The sequence below is a fragment of the Neopelma chrysocephalum genome, unplaced genomic scaffold (genome assembly GCF_003984885.1).
Source record: "Neopelma chrysocephalum unplaced genomic scaffold, ASM398488v2 Primary Assembly neopelma1_23, whole genome shotgun sequence".
NCBI classification, from domain to species: Eukaryota; Metazoa; Chordata; class Aves; order Passeriformes; family Pipridae; genus Neopelma; species Neopelma chrysocephalum.
The window spans coordinates 11,202,792-11,228,259 of record NW_020897691.1 but is presented as its reverse complement, the minus strand read 5'-3'; the positions used below and the strand labels follow the sequence as shown (position 1 = coordinate 11,228,259).

General features: G+C 35.5%; 1 protein-coding gene across 11 annotated transcripts in view; it reads left to right on the top strand.

Annotated features, from left to right (window-relative positions):
• QKI (QKI, KH domain containing RNA binding) overlaps nt 1-25,468 on the top strand; it is a 157,811-nt gene that overhangs the window by 66,795 nt on the left and 65,548 nt on the right. For 7 of the 11 annotated variants that reach the window (XR_003534818.1, XM_027686827.1, XM_027686820.1 and 4 more), the window contains exon 4: nt 20,903-20,953. The exons of the other annotated variants lie outside the window; for them this stretch is intronic. Coding sequence is in view for 6 of the 7 variants with exons in the window: in XM_027686827.1 (XP_027542628.1) it covers nt 20,903-20,953 (51 nt within the window). In the remaining variant the exon portion in view is untranslated. The remainder of the gene's footprint in view (nt 1-20,902; nt 20,954-25,468) is intronic. 11 annotated transcript variants of the gene reach the window in all.

The following is a 25,468-nucleotide window of genomic DNA, read 5'->3' as shown; positions in this document are numbered from 1 at the left end:
CGTCTTCTAGAGCGCTTCCATCAACGCTGCCTCCGTACAATCCTGAACATCCACTGGTCAGATTATTTAACTAACATGTCTGTTCTAGAACAGACAGCAGTCACAAGTATTGAGGCCCTGTTGCTGAGAACACAGCTGCGCTGGGCAGGGCACGTCTAAGGATGAAGGACCACCGCCTCTCTAAGATCTTGCTTTATGGTGAACTTGCCACCGGCTGCTGCAAGAGAGGAGCCCCGAAGAAAAGATACAAGGACTCCCTGAAACAACATCTCAGCCTTGGCCACACTGATCTCCATCACTAGTCTACTCTGGCCTCCAATCGGGAGGTCTGGAGACACACCATCTATAACGCTGCTGCTTCCTTTGAGAAAGCACGCAGGATCACCATTTAAGGCAAAAGACAACGCAGAAAGAATTATGTCTTGCTGATACCATCCAAGGAGTCTTTCTGCTTTGCCTTTTGCGACCGATCTTGTCTATCTCGCATTGGCCTCTTTAGCCACCAGCGCGCTTGTAGCAAATGTGGGTAGAGCCCTTCCCAAATCTTCGTTCACGAAGCCTAGCCATGATGATGATGACTGCAGTTAATATTGAATGTATTTGGGTGATATCATAGTATATTTTAATATCAAATAGTATGATATTGATTGTAAACCAGTGTTGAGTACCAAATAATTTTCTTTATAAAACTAATTTTCATGCCATTCATTCCTAATCTTTCTAAAGTTCTCTTGAGGTGATTTGTATTGGTTATTAGTTTATATATTTCAGAATGGCCTTTTTGGTGTGTACACCATTGTTGATGTAATAGGAAGAATTTCATAATCCTTGATTATGATGCATTCTGTGATGCACACTAATAAGATGTTCCTTGTAAAAATAAAGATTTGGAAGCTGTATTTAAGACATGGTAATCACAAACAGACTAAAGTAAGAATGAGAGATATCTATCAGTTTGGGGTGTAAGTACACTTTTTGCTATTGGCTCTTCTTTTTCTCATGATTTATACTTACAGGTGAACTCTCTAGTCTTGCAGTGCAAGATGGTCAACTTCCTTGACAGTCTGTGTCGTTTAATGATAACTACCTTTTTTTTTCATTTTCTCTTTGAAGGTTGTACTTCAAAATGCTAATGTACTTCCAAGTTTAAAATAGAGAAGTATTTTTTTCATGGAAGGTTACGCTTATTCTTTTTAAAAACGTTTCCTTCATTTAGAGTCAGTGTTGTTTAGAAAAGTCAGTACTTAATGAGGTTTTTCATTGAATTGTTTGAAATTTGGGGGAGATAAGAAATGCAGGTTAAATTTTATGTGTATTTTGTAAGTATATTTCATATCTGTAAACCTGATTTCCCAGTGCTAACTATAAAAGAAACTGTGTTGGTTGTGGTAAGGAATTAATTACTAAACCAGTGTCAATCTAATGTGACAGCTACATGGTACTAAATACCATGTTCTTGAGTAAACTGTCTAAGTACTTTCCTACCTTGCTCTTAGTTCCAGAACCCAAGAGAAAATACTAAAGATGTGCTGGAAAATAAACCATCCAGATATGCTCTGTAGAGGATTTTAATCTGCTGTGTGAGCCTATGAACAGAAGTAATGAATTAGAAATCTTTGTCACATGGCCAAAACATTTGAACTGGCATCACATCTTGAAACTTGCTGACAGATTTCCCCCAGAAAGCAAGGAAATCCTCAGATTGTTTGTATCTGAAGCTCAGCTGGTAATCAGAACATCTCTCTAGGCAGCTTTCAACAAATTTAAAATCAAGACCTTAATTACTGAGAATATTGTGATTAGAGCCTGGGGCTACTTAAAAGAGATTATTGGGGAGAGGAGAGGAGTTGCAGGCATTCATCAAAAGCTAATGAATGTGTAACTTTATTAAGACCAAGGGCATTTTTTTGCTTAGTCTAAATGTACCTTTCATTAAGTACTGAGGAAAACTAGTAACTTGCACACCAGTTAAAAAGTACTCCTTACAAAAGTGGAGACTGTCCAATGGTGGAAAAGCAAAACATTTTTTACATGAATTCCACAAAACAGGTATTGACACACTCAAGGGGAGTCAGCCCAGTGCTCTTTGACGCACTTACTGCCATTATTTCACTTAGAGGGGTATGAAACCTCTCACCATCAGGCTGCTGACTTGTGCCTGTCTTGGTCAACTCCATTGTTTTTTCCCGTTTCTTCCTACTTTTAGACAAGAATCTCTTCTAGAACAGTGTGTGACAAGAGAGCATTACTCATTTTTACTTCATGAGGAAGCATCTCATTATGAGAGACAGATTTTTTTTTTCCTTAGAATTGATTATTTCAATTAGAAAGGCAGGCAGCTATGCAGTTCTGAATTTGAAGAACTCTGTGCCGTCATCCACTGTAACAACTTCAAATCTGTTGCAGTTCATATTAGATCATTTGAACTGATTTTTGGTTTCTGACCTACAGTTTACTTGTTCCTACATCACTGTTCACCTTGAAAGCAGAAGTTACGTAAGGTTTCATGAAAGACAAGCTCTCAGTTAGTACTAAGTCTTGACCTTTGACTTGTGTAGAGTTGTTACAGTAAATAGACAATTCCATATTCCAAAACTTTCTGGTTTTCTGTTTTTATAGTAAGGGTAAAAAGGAATTAGAAACCACCTGTCCTTGGCACCTGCATGAAGTTTGAGGAAAATTATTAAGAGTGGAAAAATTTAGCTGTCTTGTGATCAGGATATTTTCTTACATTTACATGCTGTATTATATATTTTATTATTTGAATGCCTTTTAGTCTCTGAAATATCATCTGATACACTTTGATTTCCAATGGAAGGTCTTAAACATTCAGTTTAGCTAATAAAGTGATGTTACTGATGTTAGATAATATATACTTCGTAGTGCATCTTGTTAAACAAGCCCTGTTATTGCTACCCTGTGTATAAGATGCTTAACTTTCACATTCTCTGAAAGTACTATGTGTGAACAAATCATAAAGGTCTTGTGAAGCTGTTCTGTGTTTCAAAATGGAAGTTTGACCAGCCATCATTGTTCTTATGTTCTGGGAATAAAATGCTTGGCTCAGGCTTGTGGCCTCTAAAATATGTCTTTACATACAAGCATGCTAGTAGTGTTTGACAGTTTCATATATCTGTGTTGACAAATCATGGCCACAGTTTGGAATGGCAATTTTAAAAAATTCTGTCACTGGTTGCAAAGGTGGTGTTTTGACTATTTGTCAATACCCTTAGGAATTGCAGGGGAAAAAAATTATTCAGGTGACTGGGGGCATTGACACGTGAAAGTGAAGAACAATTCCTTATACATAATACATTACTAGAATGACTGTACTTTTATTTAAAAAATTAAAATAATCCCTTTCTGACAATGCTGTGTTGTTTCTGGAGGTCAGATGCTTACTTTTCCATTTAGAACTATAACTAGCAGAATCCCTTGTCAACATCCATCATTAAGGGTGCTTTTTATTAACACTGACTTCTAGTTACTGGAATCTGACTGTCTGAGACAGTGTGGAGTGGCAGTTGAGCAAGTTTGATATGCTGGATTCTGCTTTGTTAATTTCTGTTCCAAATCAAAGCTGCAACTTGTCTATATAAGAGAGTTACATCCACTTTTAATTGCTTTCAACTTCTGTGACTATACCTTAAAAGTTGTTGTATGAGCAGGCTCCTTAGCTAAGATTGATACGGCTTATACAGCATGTGTCCTGAATCTACTGCATGCAGATTATAAACTTGGAATAGAAAATTACTGAAGGCATTCAGAAGGAAGTGTTTAAAGTACTCTCCTGGGAACAATTAAATTCAGATCATCCAGCATGTCCTACAGTGACATTTCCTCTAAACACACTTTCTCTTAAGTGTGCATGTCTTTGTTAAGTTTGATTTCTGAAACTGATTGGTCAGGCTTGGGAGACTTCATTCATACTTAATTTTTGACCACTGTAGTATTTTGCCTTTTTTAAAACTAACTCTAACAACAAAGTCATATTCATGTAAACTTATGTATTCACCATATCACAACTGCTGTTTTAATACACAGTGAAGAATGTATCATATTAAGCTATATGAGAATTTGTATGTAGTTGTGTGAAGAAAAATGCTCTACCTTAGAATCCAAACCTGTTTTAAGAATATACTTGGTGGTTGATACCACTTTGCTTTCCTAGAGTTTCATTGCAAAACATAGAATGGAATTAAAAATATTTATAGTAGCTCGTAAGCTAGTATTTTTTTTTCAGTAGTGAGTACTTCAGAAAATAGGCTCTTCTGTTCCAATTTCAAAACTTTCATTGCATTTGTAACCACTTGTTTTGAATGAAGGAGAAATTGTAAAGCTGGACTTTATTATTATTACTTTTATTAAAGAATTGTTGAAGCGTGGCCTTTTTCCCTTTTTACTGACAAAAGAAATGCCTCTTGAGTTATATCCCTGGTAATATTTGAGCAGTGACCCTCTGAAGAGATAAGAGTTTGTACTATTAGCGAATAGCATAAACAAAGAAAAAAGTCATCACTGAAAAAAAAAATCCTCTTACCAAGTTACTGATTTAATTACATAATTAAATGCTAAAGACTGCCTACTAGAAACTGTACTTCAAAGAATTAAAAAATGCAGCAATGTTGAAGGTAATAGATATTATTTCTTGAATTACCCCTTACTGAGGGCTGACTCCTTCTAAACCTGTTCATGGGGGTTTTGTAGTCCAGAGCTTCTAGAGTATTATCTTTGAAATCTTACCTTCATACATTATTTAGTTAAAAATAGTTCAGTTCACATTGACAGTACTGAAGAATGTAGGCACAATTAGCATAGTTATGTATGGGAATGTAAGTCTTAAAAAGGGAACATTTTCCTGAAATTTTATATGAGATTTGACAAACGCTTCTTATTTAAAGTAATTTATTGCAGAAGTGTTTTCATAGCTGCCAGGGAAGGGAAAAAAAAATTTGGTGCTTGAAGACCTTAAAAATTATTGCAAGGCAGTATTAGTCTTTCAGAAAATATTACTGATATGTATCTGATGCAATGCATCTTTTAAATGGTTTATTTTATACATACCTATGCCCTTTATTGGTTACATACCATATATATCCAGTATACATGGCATATATTTCTGCATGAGCTCAGTACAAAGTTCCAGCTTTGAGCAGATTTCACACTATTAAGATGAGGTTTTCCTGTGTAATGTGAAAAGTAGCTGAAATCTTTGGCTCTGGTTAACTTTGCTATCAGAACTTGATTATATGTCATTTTGTTCTGAGAGCACTTAAACTGGTTATTGAGCTAATTAAATATGGAAATAATAATAATAATGGCCAGTCTTCGCGAAGGAAGATTTTGGGAAAGGTCTTTTACCTTTCAAGCCTGCGCAATGGATTTTTTTAGGTGAGACACAACCTGCGCTGAACTGAGCCCACCCTTTAATCCTAAGGTTCATCTGCCGGGGCCAGGCAAGCTTGGACAATGGCAGTGAGGTCCTCAGGACGTAGGTTTGTTTAGAGTGACCTTCTCATAGATGGATGGCCTCACAGGGCTAACGAGCTCCATCTGCCCAGGGGACCTGGAATCGAACCTGGGTCGCAGCAGTGAGAGTCCTGCATCCTAACCACTAGGCCACCAGGGGTCCCATATGGAAATAACTGACTTAACAAAATACAACTTTAATGCTATTAAATGCGCTGGAAGCGTAGACTGGAGAAGTGTAATCAAAGTCCTGCTAGTTGAAATCAACTTCTACTATGCTTTCCTTTTTATTTATTTTTTCTGTCCGTTCCCTTTGAGGAAAGAACCTTATGATCAAGAATCTAGATTATCCTGAAATTGAAGAAAAGTAACATGAAGTGTAGTGGAAAAAGTATATCAAAGTGGTCTTGAATCATTGCCTGAACATCTTATATAAACAAGTCTGGTTTATAAATTACAATGCTATGTCTGTTGAACGGAAATTGACACATCTTGTTCTGTACCATGGTAGAAATTGTCTTTCTGCAGAATTATTCCTAAACTTCTGTTAGGTGGGAAGCACAGAGAGTGTTAATTGTGTTAGCCTAGGTTGACTAGACTACAGCTCACAGTTGTTTGTATCTGACATTTGAACAGAAGTTTTGAAAGGCTTGCGGGACTATGCATACTGAATTGTTTTGAGGTACTGACAAAATTGTCTTCAAACATCTATTTACATTTTACTTGGTCTAGCAAAGTAGTGAAACAAGATTGAAATAATGAAAATCTACTGTAATCTGAAACTGTTCCCATACTTATTTCGCAGAAAAGGATCAGAAACAAGTTACTGAACTAGGTGAGACTTTGTTTTAGCAGAGTATCGGCATTCTTATGTACGGTCAATACAATTTCTTAAAGCTTTAATTTTTCCTCTCGAAGGGGTAATAGTGTTGAAAATTATCTAGTAATACTAAACCAAGGGAGTTAATTTTTCTGAGATTCCACAAATGACAGGTTCAGTGCTATTTTCCCATATTCATGGTGTGCTGTGAAGGATAACCAGTGGTTTTGCAGACTTTACCATCATTCTCATTTAATCCACAAAACTTTCTGGATTCTAGATTTTTCTAAATTGCAACCTTAACCTGTTGACCTACCCTTCAGTGAATGATTTGGTGTTTGTTATATGGCTGAATTTTTTTTTTCTAGTTTAAGAATTAATGTTGTGATAATCTTGCTTAACAGAAATAAGTTCTGTTCAGGGTTGCATTTTGAGTGTGTTTGTTGAGTATTGTGGAACTCTGCTTGCAATTCTGTGTGGGAAAGGCCAGACTTAGTTTGAGCTTCACGGGAATTTTCTTGTCCCGTGTGCAGATTCAGTCTACTTAAACGTGGGAATGGAGTTACAACCAGTTTATTCAGGGAGGAAAGCAGCATGCCTGTGTGATTCCTGAGTAGCTATCAATTCTTGACAGTTTGTGGTTCTCCATATTCTTTGGGTGGCTGCCGGCGGGCAGAATACAGGTGGTTGTTTACCGTACTGAATATGGCTCCTTAGGGTCAGATTTAGCAATTTTATTGAGACTGACAAGAAGGCTTTTTTGAATGGAGTAAAAGAGTAAATATGAGGTAATATACCACTGTTGCTGAAACCAAATACTTAGATTATTAATTGAACATTTGGAAGATAGAGATATTTAACTTTCTGCTGGTTTACTGTTTTCCAAACAGACACAAGTAGTCTGTAGTGTTTCTTTGTGGCAAGATACTGGATTCCTTGTCAACTGTATCATAGCAGTCATAAATTGCAATTCCTAAAATGACTGAATGGTGTTCCATTTAAACTTGTTTATAGATGGTGACAGTTTTTCACTTTCCTTAGGTCTTCTGGCTTAGTATTAGGCTTTGTCATGCCTGGACTTTGATTGAAATGGATATTACTGATCACAGGTTGCTCTTCTGCTATGTGTGGCCTACAGTACAGTGTATTAAGCATATGAATGAAATTCAAGTAGCTGTGTAGGTAGGTGTGTGGTGGGACAATATCCTTACTTTACAGTTTATCCAGCTATAGTGGCAAGATTTTATTGTTGGTCTTTACACTTTTCAGGTGGAGAGGGGATTTATTGACAGTCAGTTGCATGTTTTTGTTAGTCTTTTCCGAGAGTAATTAGCAGTTTCTGTCTGCTAACTGTTCATATTTTTTTCATATCTTTTTAGGCAGTAGATGAGGAATGTTTTGAAGTATGCATACACTGAATATTTCATAAAAAGTGTCTTTAAAACTTATAACAACTCCGTATAAAGTGTGTTGAGTATCTACATGGAAAGATGACAACTTAAACAAATGTTTGTTAAGGCCAGGTACACAGACCTCCTCTTCTGTTATAGAAAACTTGTTACACTTACAGTAGTGCGAAGAACAATCTCTTAATTGAGTGCCTTTATTTGGCATGTGGGCAGTGAGTGTATATAACCTAAATGTTTGGATATAATACTTACATAAATTATGATAATGCTTTTTCTGTGTCTACTAAGTCTTCTGCAGGTGTTACTTTCTTCCTAATCTTTCCATACTGTTCTGTGATCATTTGTTGTGGCACAAGGTTGATATGACTATTTCCAGTGAGGTTAACATTTCATGGAGGCAGAAAGGAATTGGATGTTCTGGTGTGGAGTTATTTAATTATTTGGAGGGGTTTTTTGACACTACTTTCTTTGATATTGATTTGATAGTGGTATTGTGGTTTTCTTTGTTGGAATTTTTTATCATTGTTGATAGCAGTTTTTTTCAAGTAAATCTCATCAAGCTTGATAGCCAGCAAAATCAGACCCCTGAGTTATAAATGAAAAGCTGAAAACTGGTCGTTCTGTTCTCCTGTCTTCCCTTGGTATAGTCTTGAGTGTTGTATGTCTTGGCTCTGCAGTCTGGAGCTCTGGGAACAGTTTCCCGAATCGTGTCCAAAGTATGGACACGGTCGCCTAGTTCTAGGTATTTTTTCTCTTCACTCTTCCATATTTCTCCATGTCAAAATGCTGTTTCATTTTCTCGCTGTTGGACCTTTAAATTCTAGACACCAGATCCTAACGTTTCACCCTAGATAAACTTTTTTCCTTAGGGAGTGTGATTGTATACCTTAATTTATTGGCCCTTGGTGTTTCTGCTGTGGTGATACTTAAAAGGGTAAGGAAAGAAGTGCTGACAGTGGTGCGTCCATTCTATGGGATAAAGTTGCTCTTCACTTTAGCAACTGAATGTTTCTCTTAAATAAGAAAGCAGCTTTTTGAAAGATGGGACCCATAGCACAATTAATAACAGCTCTGTCGCTGCGTGTGTACTCTTGGGAGTATTTTTATAAATAGTTATCTGGAATGTTCAGTCCTGCAGCCGTACAGAACGATTAATGCGTCTCTGGCAATCAGATGGTGCTAAAGGATGGGAGTGACAAATGACGTTCAGCTGACTGACTGAATCCACCTGAAGTACCTGACTGTTTCAATTAATCCTCTTGACAGAATTATTTGGTAGCCACTTAAGATGCAGAACTATTGATTTCAAATGCCCCACATATTTACAACCATATGTATTCAAGGGAATTTAATTTTTAGGCTGCTGGGATCTTGGGATGTATTTAGTTTTAACTAGCTTGCTGAACTCATGAAATATACTGTGATATATAATTTCAAGAACTAAAAGCTAGTAGTTGACAAATAAATTTTAGATGTAAAATTAATTTTTATAGAGAAAAATTGAGGGTTTTCTGCATTGATAATATATGTCTTCATCTAGTAAGTGATCTTCAAATGACCAACCAGTCTTTGAAGTGGCTGTGAAATATTCATTTATGTTTCAAGTTGACAACACTGGAATTGAATGTTCACTTAAATTTTGACTGACAAAAAGACCTACAACTTAAATATGTTAGCTCACACTGACTCAAAACAGCATTAATTGGGAAAGGTCTTAAGGTAAACTTTATTAAAAAACAAAATAAGTGATAAATTTTAAAGTTACTAATGTGGTTTGAAATACTGAAACTAATCTGGAAATTAATATGCAGTGAGGAGACGGGGTATTGCAAATACCAGAATTGCTTTTTGCAGCCTGACTAGTGAAATTTTTCAGTATCCAGCCTTTTAGACTATGTGTTCAATTTAGCTTGAAATGCACCTTTTTGGAATAGTTCATTTGGTAGTAAAATTAACTTTCCTTAAAAAAAGAAAAGAAAAAACCCAAATTTTCCATTTCTAAGAAAAATCAGATACTTTGACTTTGCCATGTCTTCTATATACACCTGAAGAAACAAATGTTTTGAAGAGGAAAACACATGCTATTGATTATGTGTTTCAGTTCTCTTAAGGAAATCTGATTATATTTGGTTATTGCAGCCTGCAGACCTATTATTGGCAGTCTAATTCAGTCCATCTTTCATGACTTACAGTGGAAGAATCTACCAGGTAGAATAAATTGTAGCGATTTGAAATTAGTCATATTTGGCATATTACTTGTGTTCCTGTTAAACTTCTTTCAATTGGCTGGTTTTGCAAGTCAGAATATTAAGTACAGTGAATTTGACTACACAGTGCTGTATCACCAATCTTACCAGATGCAGAAATCGGCAGGAATTTGGCATTTTGAGTATGCTTTTTGGATCCTGGTGTTTCACAGTAGTAGGTACAGGATTGTTCCAGTATCTTCCTTGGAGAGCCATGTAATAGATGAGGCAGTGTTTGCAGGGGCACCACTGGGAAGGAATATTCAGGTTCTCCTCAGCTGTATCATTCTTTGCATTAGACTGTAGTGGGTAGGAGTTCAAATATACAGCTTATATTTGCTGCTCAAACAGTTGTTTATAGTGACCCTTAGGGAAGAAGCAACAGAACAAACATAAACATTGCATGGGCAGCAACAGCAGGCTGACAGGCCTAGTTTTGCCCTACTGGCTGGTTAAGTAAGACTCCTGTATTGCAAGCAGAAGGAAAGAGAAAATCACATTGAAATGAAAAAAAAAGCAAATTTGAAGACCCTCAAAATGTAAAATAATTTGTCACACATTCACCTGTTAGCTCAGTTCTTCTAAAAGACCTATCCAATTTTTTCTTGGATCTGACTTGGCAGAATGTTTCAGGGTTTGCAGCTGGGCTGCAGAACTAAACTGATTTTTTTTCAGGTTTTTAAACAGCTCGGTGAATCAGGCATCTCTTGTAATTTTTGCTGCTCTCCTGACCTGGAAAAAGGATCTGTGCTCCTGTGAGACTCATCTTGAAGAAGTGCTTGTCGATCATGGAATCAACTAAGAAAGCATTTTATTTATTTCACTTACCTGGCTTAAAAGCTCAACCTGAGGAAAGAACTGTTTCGGCTTCCTTTGTTAATGTACATTTCTGCACAACTGAGTCACTGAACACACAGGCTTGCTTTTAGGGATCTTTCTTCCACTCCTGTTAGCTTGGAAGTGATTTTGTGATCTTTTAAGAGAAACAACCAACCAACCCCCGCCCCCATCCCATTTTATTCTTGCATTTTAGAGTTTCGCAAGAGCAAGCTTTCAAACTGTCAGTGGCAGACCATAGTTGTGGGTAACAATATTTTTTTTACACCATATAATTTTGCAGTAGTTCTTTCTTGATCTCTTAGAGCTGCTGGCAACTATCCTTTCCCACCATTTTAGCCAGTGCTTGGTGGATCTGAAACAGTGGGCTGGCTGCTTGTAGAGGACCAGTGAAATGTGTCACAAAGAACCAAGCTCATACATGTGGTCTAGATGCATAAGAAGTTCTAATTCTGCACTTGTAATAGAACATATATGTGGGCCTTCCAAAAACAAAACAAAAAAAGGACAGGGTGTCAAAATGGTTATTCCTGCCAAAATTATACTAACCACACTATTTCATAGTGACTTCCTTTATATGAATATATTTTTAATATACAGTGAAAAAATCACAGATAATCAATTATTCCAAATGGATTTTCTATTGACAATGAAAAATAATTGACATTCAACAATTCAGCAACTTTAGCTGTGACACTTACTACCGACACATTTGTCATTAAATATACAAAAAAGTGAGTTTTGGTTGATTTGAAGATGCAGTGAACTTCGATATTGTTAATAACATGAAAAATGACCAAAGATGATACTTAGTTATCCACTATCATGTATATATTAAATTAATTGTAAGATCAGTTTCATTCCTTGATGAGCTGTGTTCTGAGTAATGCACACTTACACATTTGCTTCTAAAACACTGATAAAGGCAATCTGTCGGAATGTTTTGAAGACAATAGCTATTTAATGAATAGCTTGTGTGTACAGGAGAAAAGAATAAGCTTGATTGCTTACAATCTGACATTTGGAAAAGCATTTTTTAGATCTCTGTATTTGCATATCTAATTGCTATGTAATCAAAACTAAGTGAACTGTAGCTACTTGAAACTAAAAAATGAAAGGCAATCATCTTTAGAGGGGGAGATATCCCACTCATATGCAAACCTGTTTGAATATTAGAATTATATTCTTCTTGTGTTTAATTATAGGTGTTTGACTGAGCAGTAAATTTATGCCTGTGTATTAAAGAAGTGAATGTGACCCTGAAACATCAGCTTTCCTTTGTTGGAGCAAAGCATTGGCATTGAGAGAACTTAACAGTGTTGTGTATTTTGGTGATAAGGGATTGTGCCAGAATAGCTGTTAATTACCTGCTTTGTTTGATATGGAAAGTAGTGGTTCCACACTTTTCTTCCCGCCAGTGACAGTACTCAATTAAAACTTGTATTAAACAGTGATAATACCCTCGTTTATCTGGTGGAGAAGACGTGAGGTGAAGAAAATTAACAGGATATTTTCTGCTGTTTGAAGATGGCTTTGTTTTTTTCATGAACCTCGGGACAGTGTAAAGTTTTGTCTTTTTTGGTGTGAGTGTGTGGTGGGCTTTGGTTATTTTATTGATTTTTTTAAATCTTTGTGACTCTTAAATCTTGCTGTTTAATGATAGTCGCTATAGTACAAAAAACCCCTTAACTGCAATGTTGAAGTTATAAATTTGGGAGACATTTGCCCTGTCCTTATCCTGTTCCATGTCATTCCTCTGTGAGAAGCATCTGTTGCTGTAGATCCTTATTTCGCTATTTTTTTTTAAATTTATTGTATCATGACATGGTATCTTACATATCTCACATGTCAGAAAAAGTGTATTTTAAGATTAAATTTATTGACTGAGTTTCTCTGTCTCTTTGAAGCATGTTTCCTAATGCAGTCTGAGATAGGCTTCTCAAAGTAGCATTTATTTTTTGCATATCTAAACAAAAATAATGAGGAGTAAAGCGAGGAAGTTAACACAGAAGACTTAGTAGTCTTTGTTTTCTTCAGATACCAATGCTGAAGAATATTCTAACAGTGAGAATATACAAACTGAATCAGTAGGCAGTAACAAAGGGTATAAAATTGTTAGAGTAGCACTTAAATGTTTTTTATTTCATTCATGGACAGAAATTAAGGAATGGCTTGGTTCCTTTCCTTATGAAGCTTGAAAGGTCTGTTCAGCAAACTTGAACAGCTTTATTCTGGAGTGAAAGCAGAATGTTTGATGCTAGACTAATTTGGCCAAAAATATGAAACAGTAAGTGAAAAGGAGTAATTACTGTAGCATGTACACGAAGTTCTTTTGAAGAGCTCAGTGGATATGGCAATGCATGGTAATTCAACTAGAACTTCAGAACTTCAGCTGTTGGGTGAATAGAGGTCACATGCAGAGAGTAAGATTGGTTGCCTGCAGTAATTAGGCACAATTAATAAAGTCTGTTCAGAAGGCATACTGTGCATACTGAATGGCTAGCGGTAATGACTAGTCTTATATATAACCTTACACAAACAAAAATCATTACAGATAAAACAGTATCCTAAAAGACTTCATAAAGTGTGGAAACTTGAAAGGTTTTCTTGTTTTGTTAAAAACTTAAACACAGTGTCATTCTTAAAGAGCAGAATGCTAGATTTTATTTGGTAGTGGAACTTCCTAACTGCATGGGATAGAAGCAAACTGTGGTGAAAAGTCAGTTTAGGAAAAAAAGTTTTTAATCATGTGAATTGATCATGATTTTTAGAAAGAAAACTGTAGAAAGCCGTTCCTCGATGAGATCTTACAAATGGCATGTTTTTTTAAGTAGTCTGCTTTTCTTTTGAAGTAAATGTTTTTCTGGGCATAGGAAGTGATACATTTCATTAAATTATTTAATTGTATTTAGTTAAGAGCATGATTATTAGTTACATTTTCTTTAGGTAATTCATTAAGTCAGTAAATGGAGATTTGTTCCTACTCACCACACAATACCCCTTTCATGCAAGTAAATGGTGATAAGCATTAAAGAATTTGGTAAGATGTTTTATGATCTGGCATTTTGAAGGGGAATGATCTCTGTTTCTTTAACTGTTTTTTTTCCAGTTTTCTTTCTTCCGCTCTGTAAAAAAAAAAAAAGGCGTGTGAATTTGACATGCATTCAGATTAGCAAAATTATTTCATGGCATAGCAGTGCTGCAGTACAGTATTAGTGTAACTGTGTTCATCCATTTTGAATTAGGTTCTGCAGTGATTAGGTGGCTTCCTATGATCAAAAGTGCCCGTTGAATAGTCATTTCACTTTACAGATGAATATTGCAACCCACGCTGTCCAACCACAGATAGTTTTTCTAATATTGAAGCTAGTTTGGTAAGGCTTCCTCTGACAATCATGCATGTAGTATAAAATCCCAACCTTAAAAAAAGTTGAGGACTGTGATCTTCCAGAACGAATAGTCTTAAATGGACACATTCTACTTTTTGTTCTCTGTAAAGCAAATGTAACAAGACTATGAGATTTTTCTATTTAAATTCTATTGTTCTGATTATGTTTCGTGGACTTCGTTCACTTGAAAAAAATTTTCTAAAATTTTTTGAGCATTTCCTTTGTTTTTCATTTTGGCCACGTTTTTGAGGAACTCTTTCATGTATTTTCTTTTAGAGAAATTTCTTATTTCCATATACAAATTTTTAAAATAATGTTATGATATTCAGCTCTTCTTGCGGAGAGGAAAAAATTTCTTTGTTGAAATTATTTACAGTGTTAAAATGTGGAAAAATAAAGGAACTTTTCCTCCTTTAGCAATTGCCTTTCGTAGACCGTTTTTGCATGAGCATCCTTTCCTTTTATGTTTTTTTACTATTCTTCTAGGACTTGCAGTCACTTTTGGGAGGAATTGCCATATTATGATTGTGCAGTAGAGTGAGATTCCTAAGTCTTAGACTGAATGGTAATTCTCTTTTCCAGCCTACAGTTTGGTTTTTGCTGTTTTTTTGGTGTGTGGGTTTTTTTTTTTGGTTTGTTTGGTTTGGATTGGTTTTTGTTTTTTTAATGCCAGCTGGAATGCACAAATCCAGTGATTTTCTGCACTTACCTCATGGACAATTTTTTCATTAATTTCATTACAGTTGGACAAAAATGGTTGTGTAAAGTCATACACTTGGTCAAATAGGAAAAGCTTACTATCTCAGTAATTTTGAATAAAAGGTTAAATTTCTTCTACCAAGAAGTTTTAGGATATGAAGAATCTAGAAGCTGAGAGCTTCTAGTTCTGGAAGTAGTCCTCCAGAAGAACATTGTTTGTTAAGCATCCTGTTGACAGGGTTTATGTACCGTGTGAGGAAAATTCAGACCCCTTATCTCCCCCTATAATCTGAGTTGATGGTACTTGTCATTTGAAATATATATACACCTGCTAAACATGCTTTTTTCTCTCAGATGAAAACAGTCCTGCTGAAAGCATGTCATAAAACTTGGTTTTATTGCAGATATACACAGTGAATCATAATTTCTAGCAGGCTCAGATCCCGCCTATGTAGGATCAGCATCTAAAAATGTGAACAATATTTTATTTATGGTTGGGACCTATAGAGCATGTCTCCCATTTGTACTTCTACTTTTTGGCTACATAACGATGTATTTGCATGCATCTGGTATTTGAAGTATTGTCTCTAACGAGGTCACTCTGAGCACAACTACATAAGATTTTTTGAAGTAGGTAACAGTGATATTGATGTTCTTTATCCCTTCTCTCCCTTTTCTTAGCCATTTGGACAGTTGAGAATGTGATTAAGGGGTAAAAATTCAAAATTGACTGTGAAAGAAAGTAAGGAGAATTTACCAGTTAGCCCTTGGTATATACGTACCTCAAAGCTAAGAATTTTTTTTAAATCAGATTTTGAGTTGTTGAGAATTCTTGTCAAGAAAATGTGACGAATCCATCTAGAAACAAACTTTAATTCCACATATAGCAGAGTCAAGTTATGATGACCTTGGATACACTCTCAACCAATTTTTAATGATTACTGTCAGAGCAATTCTTTTCTGTTAAGAAGTAATGGCCTATGATATGTAGGAGGCCAGAATAAATAATCCTGACTATTCCTTCTGGTCAAAGTCTCTGAAATTGGGAAAAAAATGACTTGGAGTTAAGCTTAAGTATAAAAAGAGGGATAATGGGCAAGATATACAGAATATATATATATACGTACACATAAGTATATGTGAGACCCCTGGTGGCCTAGTGGTTAGCGTGCAGGACTTTCACTGCTGCGACCACGGGTTCGATTCCCCGGTCTCCTGGCCTGATGGAGGTCGTTAGCCCTGTGAGGCCATCCATCTATGAGAAGGACACTCTAAACAAACCTACGTCCTGAGGACCTCACTGCCATTGTCCAAGCTTGCTTGGCCCCGGCAGATGAACCTTAGGATTAAAGGGTGGGCTCAGTTCAGCGCAGGCTGTGTCTCACCTAAAAAATCCATTGCGCAGGCTGGAAAGGTAAAAAGACCTTTCCCCAAAATCTTCGTTCGCGAAGATGGGCCATTATTATTATAAGTATATGTGTGTGTATATATATATAGTGTGTGTGTGTGTGTGTATACTACTGACCTGTAACAATTCTGCAGTCAAGTTGCATTTTACGTTTTTGGGGCTTTCTTATCTGTGTCTTGTTTTATGCATCATGGACTTTGTACATTCCTATATATTAAAATGAAAATAGCTTATAGGTAAGGATCAGGCTAAAATTTTGGGATTCCAGTATGGTTTGTCTACATTTAATCTCAGAAAACTAACATTTCAATCGTGTAGAATATTATCTCTTTTTTGTGTGTGCGTACATCAAGTATTGTTGCTTTGGTCACATTGTATGTCCATCTGTGTGACAAATTTGAAATTCTTCAAGGACTGTGAAAAAGTAGGCAAGGCACAATCATACTACACAGACAGCAGGAAATGCAGTTCTGCAGCAGGTTTAATGAGATGAACAAGATCAGCCCTGAGGGATCAGGGGAGAACTGAGAACAAGGTGCTAAGTCTCCGCAAAATTGTGATATCAGTATCAAAAGCAATTTTTTCCCCCCTAAAAATATTGATATATGCCCATTTATCTGTGACTTTTACAAGTACCTTTTTCGGTGATGATAAACAGTTCCTTGCTTTCTGCAACTGAAATTTTTCATATGTATCAGACTAGATATTTGGATTCTAGTCTGTTCACTCTGTCTTCATACCAGTAGTTACAGTGGTTATAGTATTAAGAACTATGTAATTACGTGGAGGAGGACGGTGAATATTAGGACATACAAAACTTGCAGAGTGAGTGGATTTCGGTATCCTTGGACTATGTGGTTGTCAACATAGCACAAAAAAACTCCCCAGGCTTATTGCCTTTCGGAAGGGAAATATTTCAAATGCACAAAATGAAAAGTTCACTGTGGCGCTTTGTACTAGTAAATTTTTATACTTGGAGTTTCGGGTGTTATGTGCTTCTTCAGAGGTAATTGAGCTACCCTTTGGACTGGTGAATACATACAATGCAGACTTTCATTCCTAGTTTAATTCTTTATTTTCTTAGTGCCTGTACTTATGTAGGTATAGTGGAAAAACAGTTTGCATGCCTGTGTTTTTGAATCTTTGTAGTATTTTTAGGTACTATTTGATGATCAGATTTAAGAGGTTATTTGCTGGTATCTTCAGAGTATCAAATTGGAGGAATATCTCCTGCCTAAACTGGGGCAGCATTTTAAAACTCTTAATAGGTTTGTTATCCTGCATGTTGTATTATGTTAGAGCAAGCTGTTAATACAGTTTATATACATTTAAGTGCCCAAATAAAAACATCACATCTTGCTTTGAGACACCTCATGTTTTTTTAAGTTTTTGTTCACCCATTGATTTTGTCCTGTTAGTCTGCTTTAACTTTTTCATAGCTGATGAGCTGTGCCTGCTTTTCACTGGTATACACTGCACTGTATGCCTTGCTTGCCTTGTGAAGCTTGAGTGCTAGTGTGTTAAGTAATTGCATGTTGTGTACTAAGTCACTAAAACTTTATTGCATTCACTTTCAGACTTTTTTGTCCCCATTAGAAGAATGTGATGTTCTACATAAAGAAGTGGAATACATCTTATTAACCCTGGCTGCAGGGTAGGGAGGATATGCAGCTTATACTGTATATGTTTGGCTGAGCATGACTAGCACTGAAAACTTTGTTTTTACTTTTGTTTAGTATTACTGTAGTTTGTTAAATAAAAACATGCTTTACTAACAGAGGGGAAAAAACCCTATGAACAACTTTTGCTGATGATTTTTCTGATTTACACGAGCACTTTTTTGTGAAAAGTGCCTTTCCATGTGAGACCGTATGATTTTGCAGCAGGAAGTTTGAGTATATGGTCTAGGCATTCTTTATAAATTACAGAGAAGAATAATTTCTTTCAGATTCCTGTGGAGAACAGCATTGCAACTGGTAGTTGGGATACTTTGATTTAATTTCCATTTTTTTTCAAAAGTCAGTCAATCACTTCTGTTCCATAACATTTAAATGGGATTTAATACTTTGTATGAAGTAGTTGCATAGGCAGAAGTGTTGCATCCGTAGGATGTGTTGCATAGTAAAAAGAGTATTAAAAATATTATTTTAAAAACAACTAAGATGGTTTTGTGTCATTCATATGTTTGGTAAACTTAAAGTGACTTCTGCACAATATAAATACACTTTTCTTTATAAAGGTGACACAATGAATATTGAAATAACCACATGTCCTTAAATTAGAATTCAGTTGATAGTGTCTTTACTTAAGTTTTCATCAAATTATGCAGGATTGAAGAGGCTGACACACTCTTAGGCGGAGTTATGCCTGAGCACTGTAAGCTTATCATATTAGTAGTCCTCAAAGGATGAAATCTTCTTGCCATTGCAAATTATTGAAGGTTTTCTGTGAGTGGTATGGCACTATGTTTGGATTGATCTAATGGTCAGTTCCCATTAAAAGCCTTAGGACATCTGTTCCCACTGTTTCATGTGCATCCTCAGGAGTCAATTGAGGCTGTGAGTTTCTTCGATGGGTCCCTGCACAATTGTCTAAGCAGCAGGGGCAGCTCAGTGGAAGTAGCAGAGTCAGGACTGCTATTTTCAGTGACAGCTGGTTGTTAAATAGGCTCAACTTGTAGAGTTAAACTTCCCATGATATGAGATACATGAATGTCTGCATTGAAATGTTTTCACTTTAACTTCATTTGCTATGTCACCATAAATTTCACCCAGAAAAGTAGAAAGGTTTTGATGAAAACAATTCTTGTTCAACAGAAAGGAGAAAAGAGTATAATTTTGTGAATTTTTTTTTTTGTAAGTTTGGTACAGTCTTGTGTATGATTCTGGAATCTGATGCTTTCTAGACCTCTAAGTCTCTCTTCTGAACTAAACTTGATTTTCTTAATTTTGATTTATTTTTTATTACTTTTTCTGAATGTTCCTTTTTTCCTTTTTTTTACATAATTCCATTCCCTGTTTATAGTTTTATATATGGAGGGGAAAAAAACAAAACACCAAGCATGCCTCCCCCAACCAACCAAAAAAAAGCAAAACCAAAAAATACCAAAAAAACCCCAAAACACAAACCAATTGTCCCAAAATACTACAAGCTAAAGTAACCCCCCTTTGAATTATGCCACTGGAGCATTTAATTAAGTGCCAGTATTGTTTGAATTGGTGCCTTTTGGCTGTTGCAACTGGAGAAGTAACATTATAATTGTTGGAAATAGAGATTTGAGTTGAGTAATAGACCTAACATAAAGATGTTCAGGTCTTTGGCCTGTCTAATGTTGGTTTAGCATTTCAGCAAGATCACATTCTGTGTATGAACATGAATGATGAGAAACTTCAGCCAGTTCACTGATTTGACTTAAAACATTGACTGTAACCCTGTACTGTTCAAGTGTAGTTTTTCTGTGATATAAAGTTTATGAGAATTTATGTTGTGTTTAAATAGTGTTCTAAGGATGTACTGTGGGTATATTTTTCTTATTTTTAGACATTATGCTTTTGCTTTTCTTGATGATTGCATGTTTTTCATAAGCAACATCTTTAATTTCTCTTTTTACGAAAAAGAAATAAATTTGACTTTCCTTTTTCTGATATAGTAAATACATAGTTGAAGTGTGGGTGGTAGGAAGAGAAAAGGGGCTTTGAACAATTTTTTGAATGGATTACATGATATTCTTCCATCTCGCTTAAAATTAATGAGCTAGTTTAGTTGCCCCAACAATAAGGGACATTAGTTAAAATAAACTGTCCTCCTTGCGAATTTGCATCTGGTATAAATTTGACTTTTAATTTTATTTTACTTTTAAATGAGCCTTGAACTATAAGAAGTAATACGCTATTTTTTTAGGAAAAAACACTACAGCTGGTTTTATAACTGCATCACTATAGCATACATATGAACTGCCTTACAGGCCATGTTAGTAGTGGAAGAGGAAGTCTTATGTGTCTCCCTTTTATAGCTAGCCAGCTATAAAAGCCAGTTTTTCTTTCTTTTCCATTAGCAGAGAACTCCTAACAGTTATTTTTCTACTTATTTTCCTGTTTTGAAACATAGAGTCTTGACTTGAGTTTTTTTCCTCTATTGCATTTTATCTTAGAATTTTAAAATACAAGCTCAATCAAATTTCTAACTGATTTTTCCCCCATTTTTTTTTTTTTAGCATGCATAATGTTAAGTCATAAATATGTGTGCAAATCACCAGCACCACTAGTAGTGGTACTGCAAGAATACTTAACTCTGGAGAGGGATTTTTGCGTTATTCACCCTTCAAATGAAGGAGAACTTGAAGGAGGTAGGGGTGAGGGGACAAAAAAATGAAGTTTGTTCTTTCTTCTGTGACTTAGATTCTGTTGATTCTTGCATTGTTTTTCTTTAACTAGGTTGTCTTATATTATGGCTTCTTGAAATTTCAGTCTCAAGTAAACAAGAAGGGATAATTTATGTCCATTACAGGGGGGAAAAAAAAAAACAAACAACCCCCCCAAACAAACCTTAATTCCAACTCTTCATGCCTCTCAAACATCTTAAAGAAGCAAAATAGGGCACAAGCCCAATTTTTTTTTGCTTTTCAGATCTCCTTTAAGAGCAGAGACAGCCATGATCCAGCAGTTTTGGAGGTAGAGGCAAGTAAATGTTTTACTTCTTGTAAACATTCCAGTAAGTTTTTGCAAATCACCTACTATTTGAGGAGACTCTGGTTGAAAAAGAATCTCAGCCTCTTCCCCTTCCCTAAATGGCTTTGTATGATTGTACGTGAGGAAAACTGTAGTTAAGCTTTCATTGATTATTGACAGGCTTCACATCAGTTACACACTGTTGCAATATCTAACTGCTGCAAAAACATGCAAGTTTAATATTGGTAAGATTTTTGTGACAATAGTTGTTGAAGTTTTTTCTTTTGAATCTATCTTCAAAATGTAAATTGTGTTGGGTGGTCCATGACAGTGATTTTTTTTCTAAAAAAAAAAATAAAAGTGTCTGATGTTTCCTACTTCCAACTGCTGGTGTTCAAATCATTTCTTTGGCATTCTTACTAAGGACATTTTAACACGCTCTTATGTACTGATACTAAACCTGTATCTGTTTCTCTGCTAGGGACATTTCTGAGAGGTCATATTGAGTTTCTTCTGACGGTGTCACATCATCTAAGGGTTGTATTGGAGGTACAGGAGAGAACTGTCGATCTGTTTAGCTGAAATTTTTTTGGACTTTTCTATCCCTTATCGTGAATAAAATCAGACAGTTTGCTTTGTTTCATAACAATAGAGGATTGCACATATTTGAGAGTTTCACTCAACTTCTCTTTTGGGAGGTGGAAACAAATGTTCTAGTCCATGTTAAAGGGTTACAGTGGGAACAGGAAAGAAGCTAGACTTTGGTCAGCTAATGTGAGAGAATAGTTCGGTGAAATAAAAAAATTTCCTAGTCAATAAGCTGTATTGACCCAAATAAATAGCTCTGCCATTTTGAGAAGGGAGAGGATGGGAAAAAAAAGTGACTAGGTCTGGAAGTGGGAGGTCAGCACCTGTCAGTTGGAAGTAAATCTTTGTCATCTATTGGAAATGCATTTTGAAGAAAATGATTATGCTTGTGCTTTTCTGAAGGACAGGAAACATTTAGAATGAAGGAAGTTACCTTCCTGTCTAGGATGTTAGCAAAGTGTGGAATTATTCTTGTCCTCAATTCATGTACAATGTTGTCTTATTTTCGAAGATGGATGAAACCATTGTAGAACATAAGAAAGGCATGCACATAATGACCTTTTTTACCCAGTCTTACCATCTTCAGCATTTGTAATTCAAAAGTACATTAATTGACTTTGTGTGGGCAGATAAGCATGCAATCTGAAAACGTATATAATAGACATTTTAACAAAAAACCTTGGAACTTGTCTTCTGAAGAGTAGAAGCAGTTAATTTTTTTTAATAACTTTTGCATGTCTCTGATAATGTACTGGAATCTGTTAGAACTTACTTGCTTTTAAATACCTTCAGACTTCGTTAACCCATCAAGGATTTGCTTTGCTTCTGCAGCTTTATACTATAATGACATTCTGTTTGGTTTTTTTAATCTGTCCAGTATTTAATCATAATACTTTTCTTTTCATTGATATCTTTGGTAGCTGAGGGAAATGGCTAGATCTACCCATGTGGCACTGTGTTGAAAAACTGGAATTTGAAATTTTTCATAAGTCTTAATTTTTCATATTATGGAGACTTGCAATAGAGCTGTGATAATTTGGTTAATAATAGATCTTAGTTTACACACTCAGTTTAACTCAAAATGATGCAAATGAAGATGTCAGCAAATTCACTATTTAATGAGCTTTTTAAAAACTATATTTCTGTACATTTTACCAGAATCTGTGGGACTCAAAAAGTACATGAAAACAGATGTCTTTTTTGAAGGATGATATTGTCTCCTAAACAGCAGTTGTAGGACTGCTAATTGAACGGGATCTTGAAGAATACATATTTAGACATTTTCTCCTAAAACCGGTATATATGTAAATATTTTGGTATTTGACTTTGAATCAAAATTATGATTAGCTTTCACTTTCTTTTGTGTTTACATTATGAACAGGGATTTTATTACACTTTGTTTTTCAAAAAGTGAACAGAATTTCCATAATTACTCCTTTATGGAAATTATTTTTCTCAATAATTTCACAAGGGTTTTATTTTAAATGTGTTGCACAGATACTATGTAAAGAGCTGATGGAAGTGTATAGTAATTTAACTTAACTAAAAAAATTGTGGGTTTCAGCTCATTACATGTAGAAGGTGTAAAGACTGGGGTTTTTTTGTCGGTTGTGTTGTTCTTTTTTGTTTGGTTGGGTTTTTTTAAATTACTGGATTGATGTCACCTGACAGATAAAGGGCGATGCTGATCCTGAATATCCATCATTACCATAGGAAAGGTTTCCCTAATATATTATCAGCAGTATTCTCAAGAGCCATCAAATATCAGTGCCAGGCTGGCACTCAGCTATACAATCTTTAAGTGGCAAGACTATTATTACATTTTAATCTACCCTTGAGAACATGCTGGATACTCCTCATTCTCCGGTCATTATAATCAATCGAATTGTTGCATGAAATTGGTTGTAAAGAAGGTTTGGAACAGTGGTCACACTTTGAGTTATCTAGGTAGTAGCTTGAGTGTGTCAAATCCCATGTAATTGTAGCAAGGATTTGAGGCAACTGCTGCAATAAAAGTGTAATTAGAGACTGTGTACAAGGTTTCATAAATATAAGAGAAGCATGTATGCTGAGACTATTTGAGGCATTGGTTCTGAGTTCTTTCAAGGACTCAACTTTAGTTTGTTAGCCAATATTAATTGTCAGTTATGTACTCAGTGGCAAATTTTGAGTTTTCTGTATTGTTTATAACAACATTTCATTTATTTTTTAAGAAGTTAGTTTATTTAATTTGCATTAGGATCTTGCCCTGATACTTTCCATCTGTCTTGAGCTGTTGTTCAGGTTGTTTGTTTACAAATAGGTTTGTTGCAACTGAATGAGTTTAGAGAGAATGGAACTATTTCAGGAGGGAGCGAAATGATTAAAACCCAAAGAAATACTAAACATATGATTGTGTAATCACTGTAAGAATAAATTGTTATAGTTTAAGAGTGAACTCGCTGTTTTAATAGTTTAGAAAAAAAAAAGAGAATGGAGATAATAATTAAGACTAGACTGTTACTATTAAATGTGTTAAAATCTAACAGTATTAGCAGTGATGAATAGCTATATAAAATGCTATATTCCTTGTTCCACTCAGTGTTATACTACTGATTGTGGGTCAGTGTTGAAGAAAAAATTTGATAAATCATGGACAACAAACTACAATTTTTGCACTGCTTGGAAGTATTAACATGGTATGAATATGAAACGTAAAGTTCACGCTGCCCTTTCCTCAAACTAAAAGGAAAAAAACCACCAAAAATAAAAGCCAAAACCCACAAAACCACCCCCAAACAACAACAAAAAAAGAAAATGGGGAAAAACCAAAAAGCAAATCCAAACAGAAAACCTGTGTGAATGGAGACTCAACCTGAATAAAAACATTGCAATTAACTGGTGAGCTTTCTAGCTATAGAACCAGTGAGTTACTACATGGATTAAAATGACCATGAAATTTAGCTTTTCAGTAGTTTCAAACTGGTAAAGAACATCTTGCCCTGTCTGGGCAACACAATATGTTTGGTAACATGCTGTGAACTTATGCCACCTTGTAGCATAATGTCTGTTTAATAGCAGTATTCTGTGGAAAATGTTTGCTACATTAACCAAAGAATTTGACTGTCTTCTCCAAAAGACTTGCGGACTATAGAGGGGTCCACTAACCATCATGTCTTACTCACTGGAGTAAGAACCATGGGCTCTGCTTAAGAGTACCTGGTCACTAAGATAAAGCCCTTCTGTAACAGACTTTCAGGAGACATGCTGACTGCATAATTAAATTGGAGCATAATTTTTGGTCTCATTCCTCTCTAACCTAAAAGGCAAGATATTCTTCTAATGCTTCTAAAAATCTGAATATTCAGAACATGGTACTGTGGGAGAAATCACTGTGTAAAGAAATGAGAGTGAATAACTGAGTGACATATTAATTATGTAATTCGTTAGTGGAAAGCACTCCTAAGAGATTACAAAAGCCCTAAAACAAAAAGTCTTATGTAATAGGGCAGCACTAGTCCTGCTGTATGATGAAGAGGGGAAGCAGGGCTGCTGAAACCCGGCTGACATCTCCTGTGAAATTACACGTTTTTAAGAAGTGTTGAGATTGCATATTCAAATAGGAAGATGCTAGAATTAGAGTTGCTGGTTGTGACCTTTTTGTTTACATGAATTTTTTTTTTTTTTGGAGTTAATCACTATGCTGTGAGTGACTAGATTTTTTTCTGTGACACGCCCTTCCTTAAATACATGGGACATAGAATGCTTATTTCTCAGGGAGGCAACTGAGATGTAACATTGGAAGTGAAAGGTGCTGATTGCTTTCACGCCTAATTTGGAGTGGAAACTGAGTTTTCAGAATACTTAACTTTAAAATAGCAATTTATGTATTACAGTAAGATTACGTTTGCTGTAAGTGGCGCTAATAAGTGCCAACCTCTCCACTGAGCAGTCAAG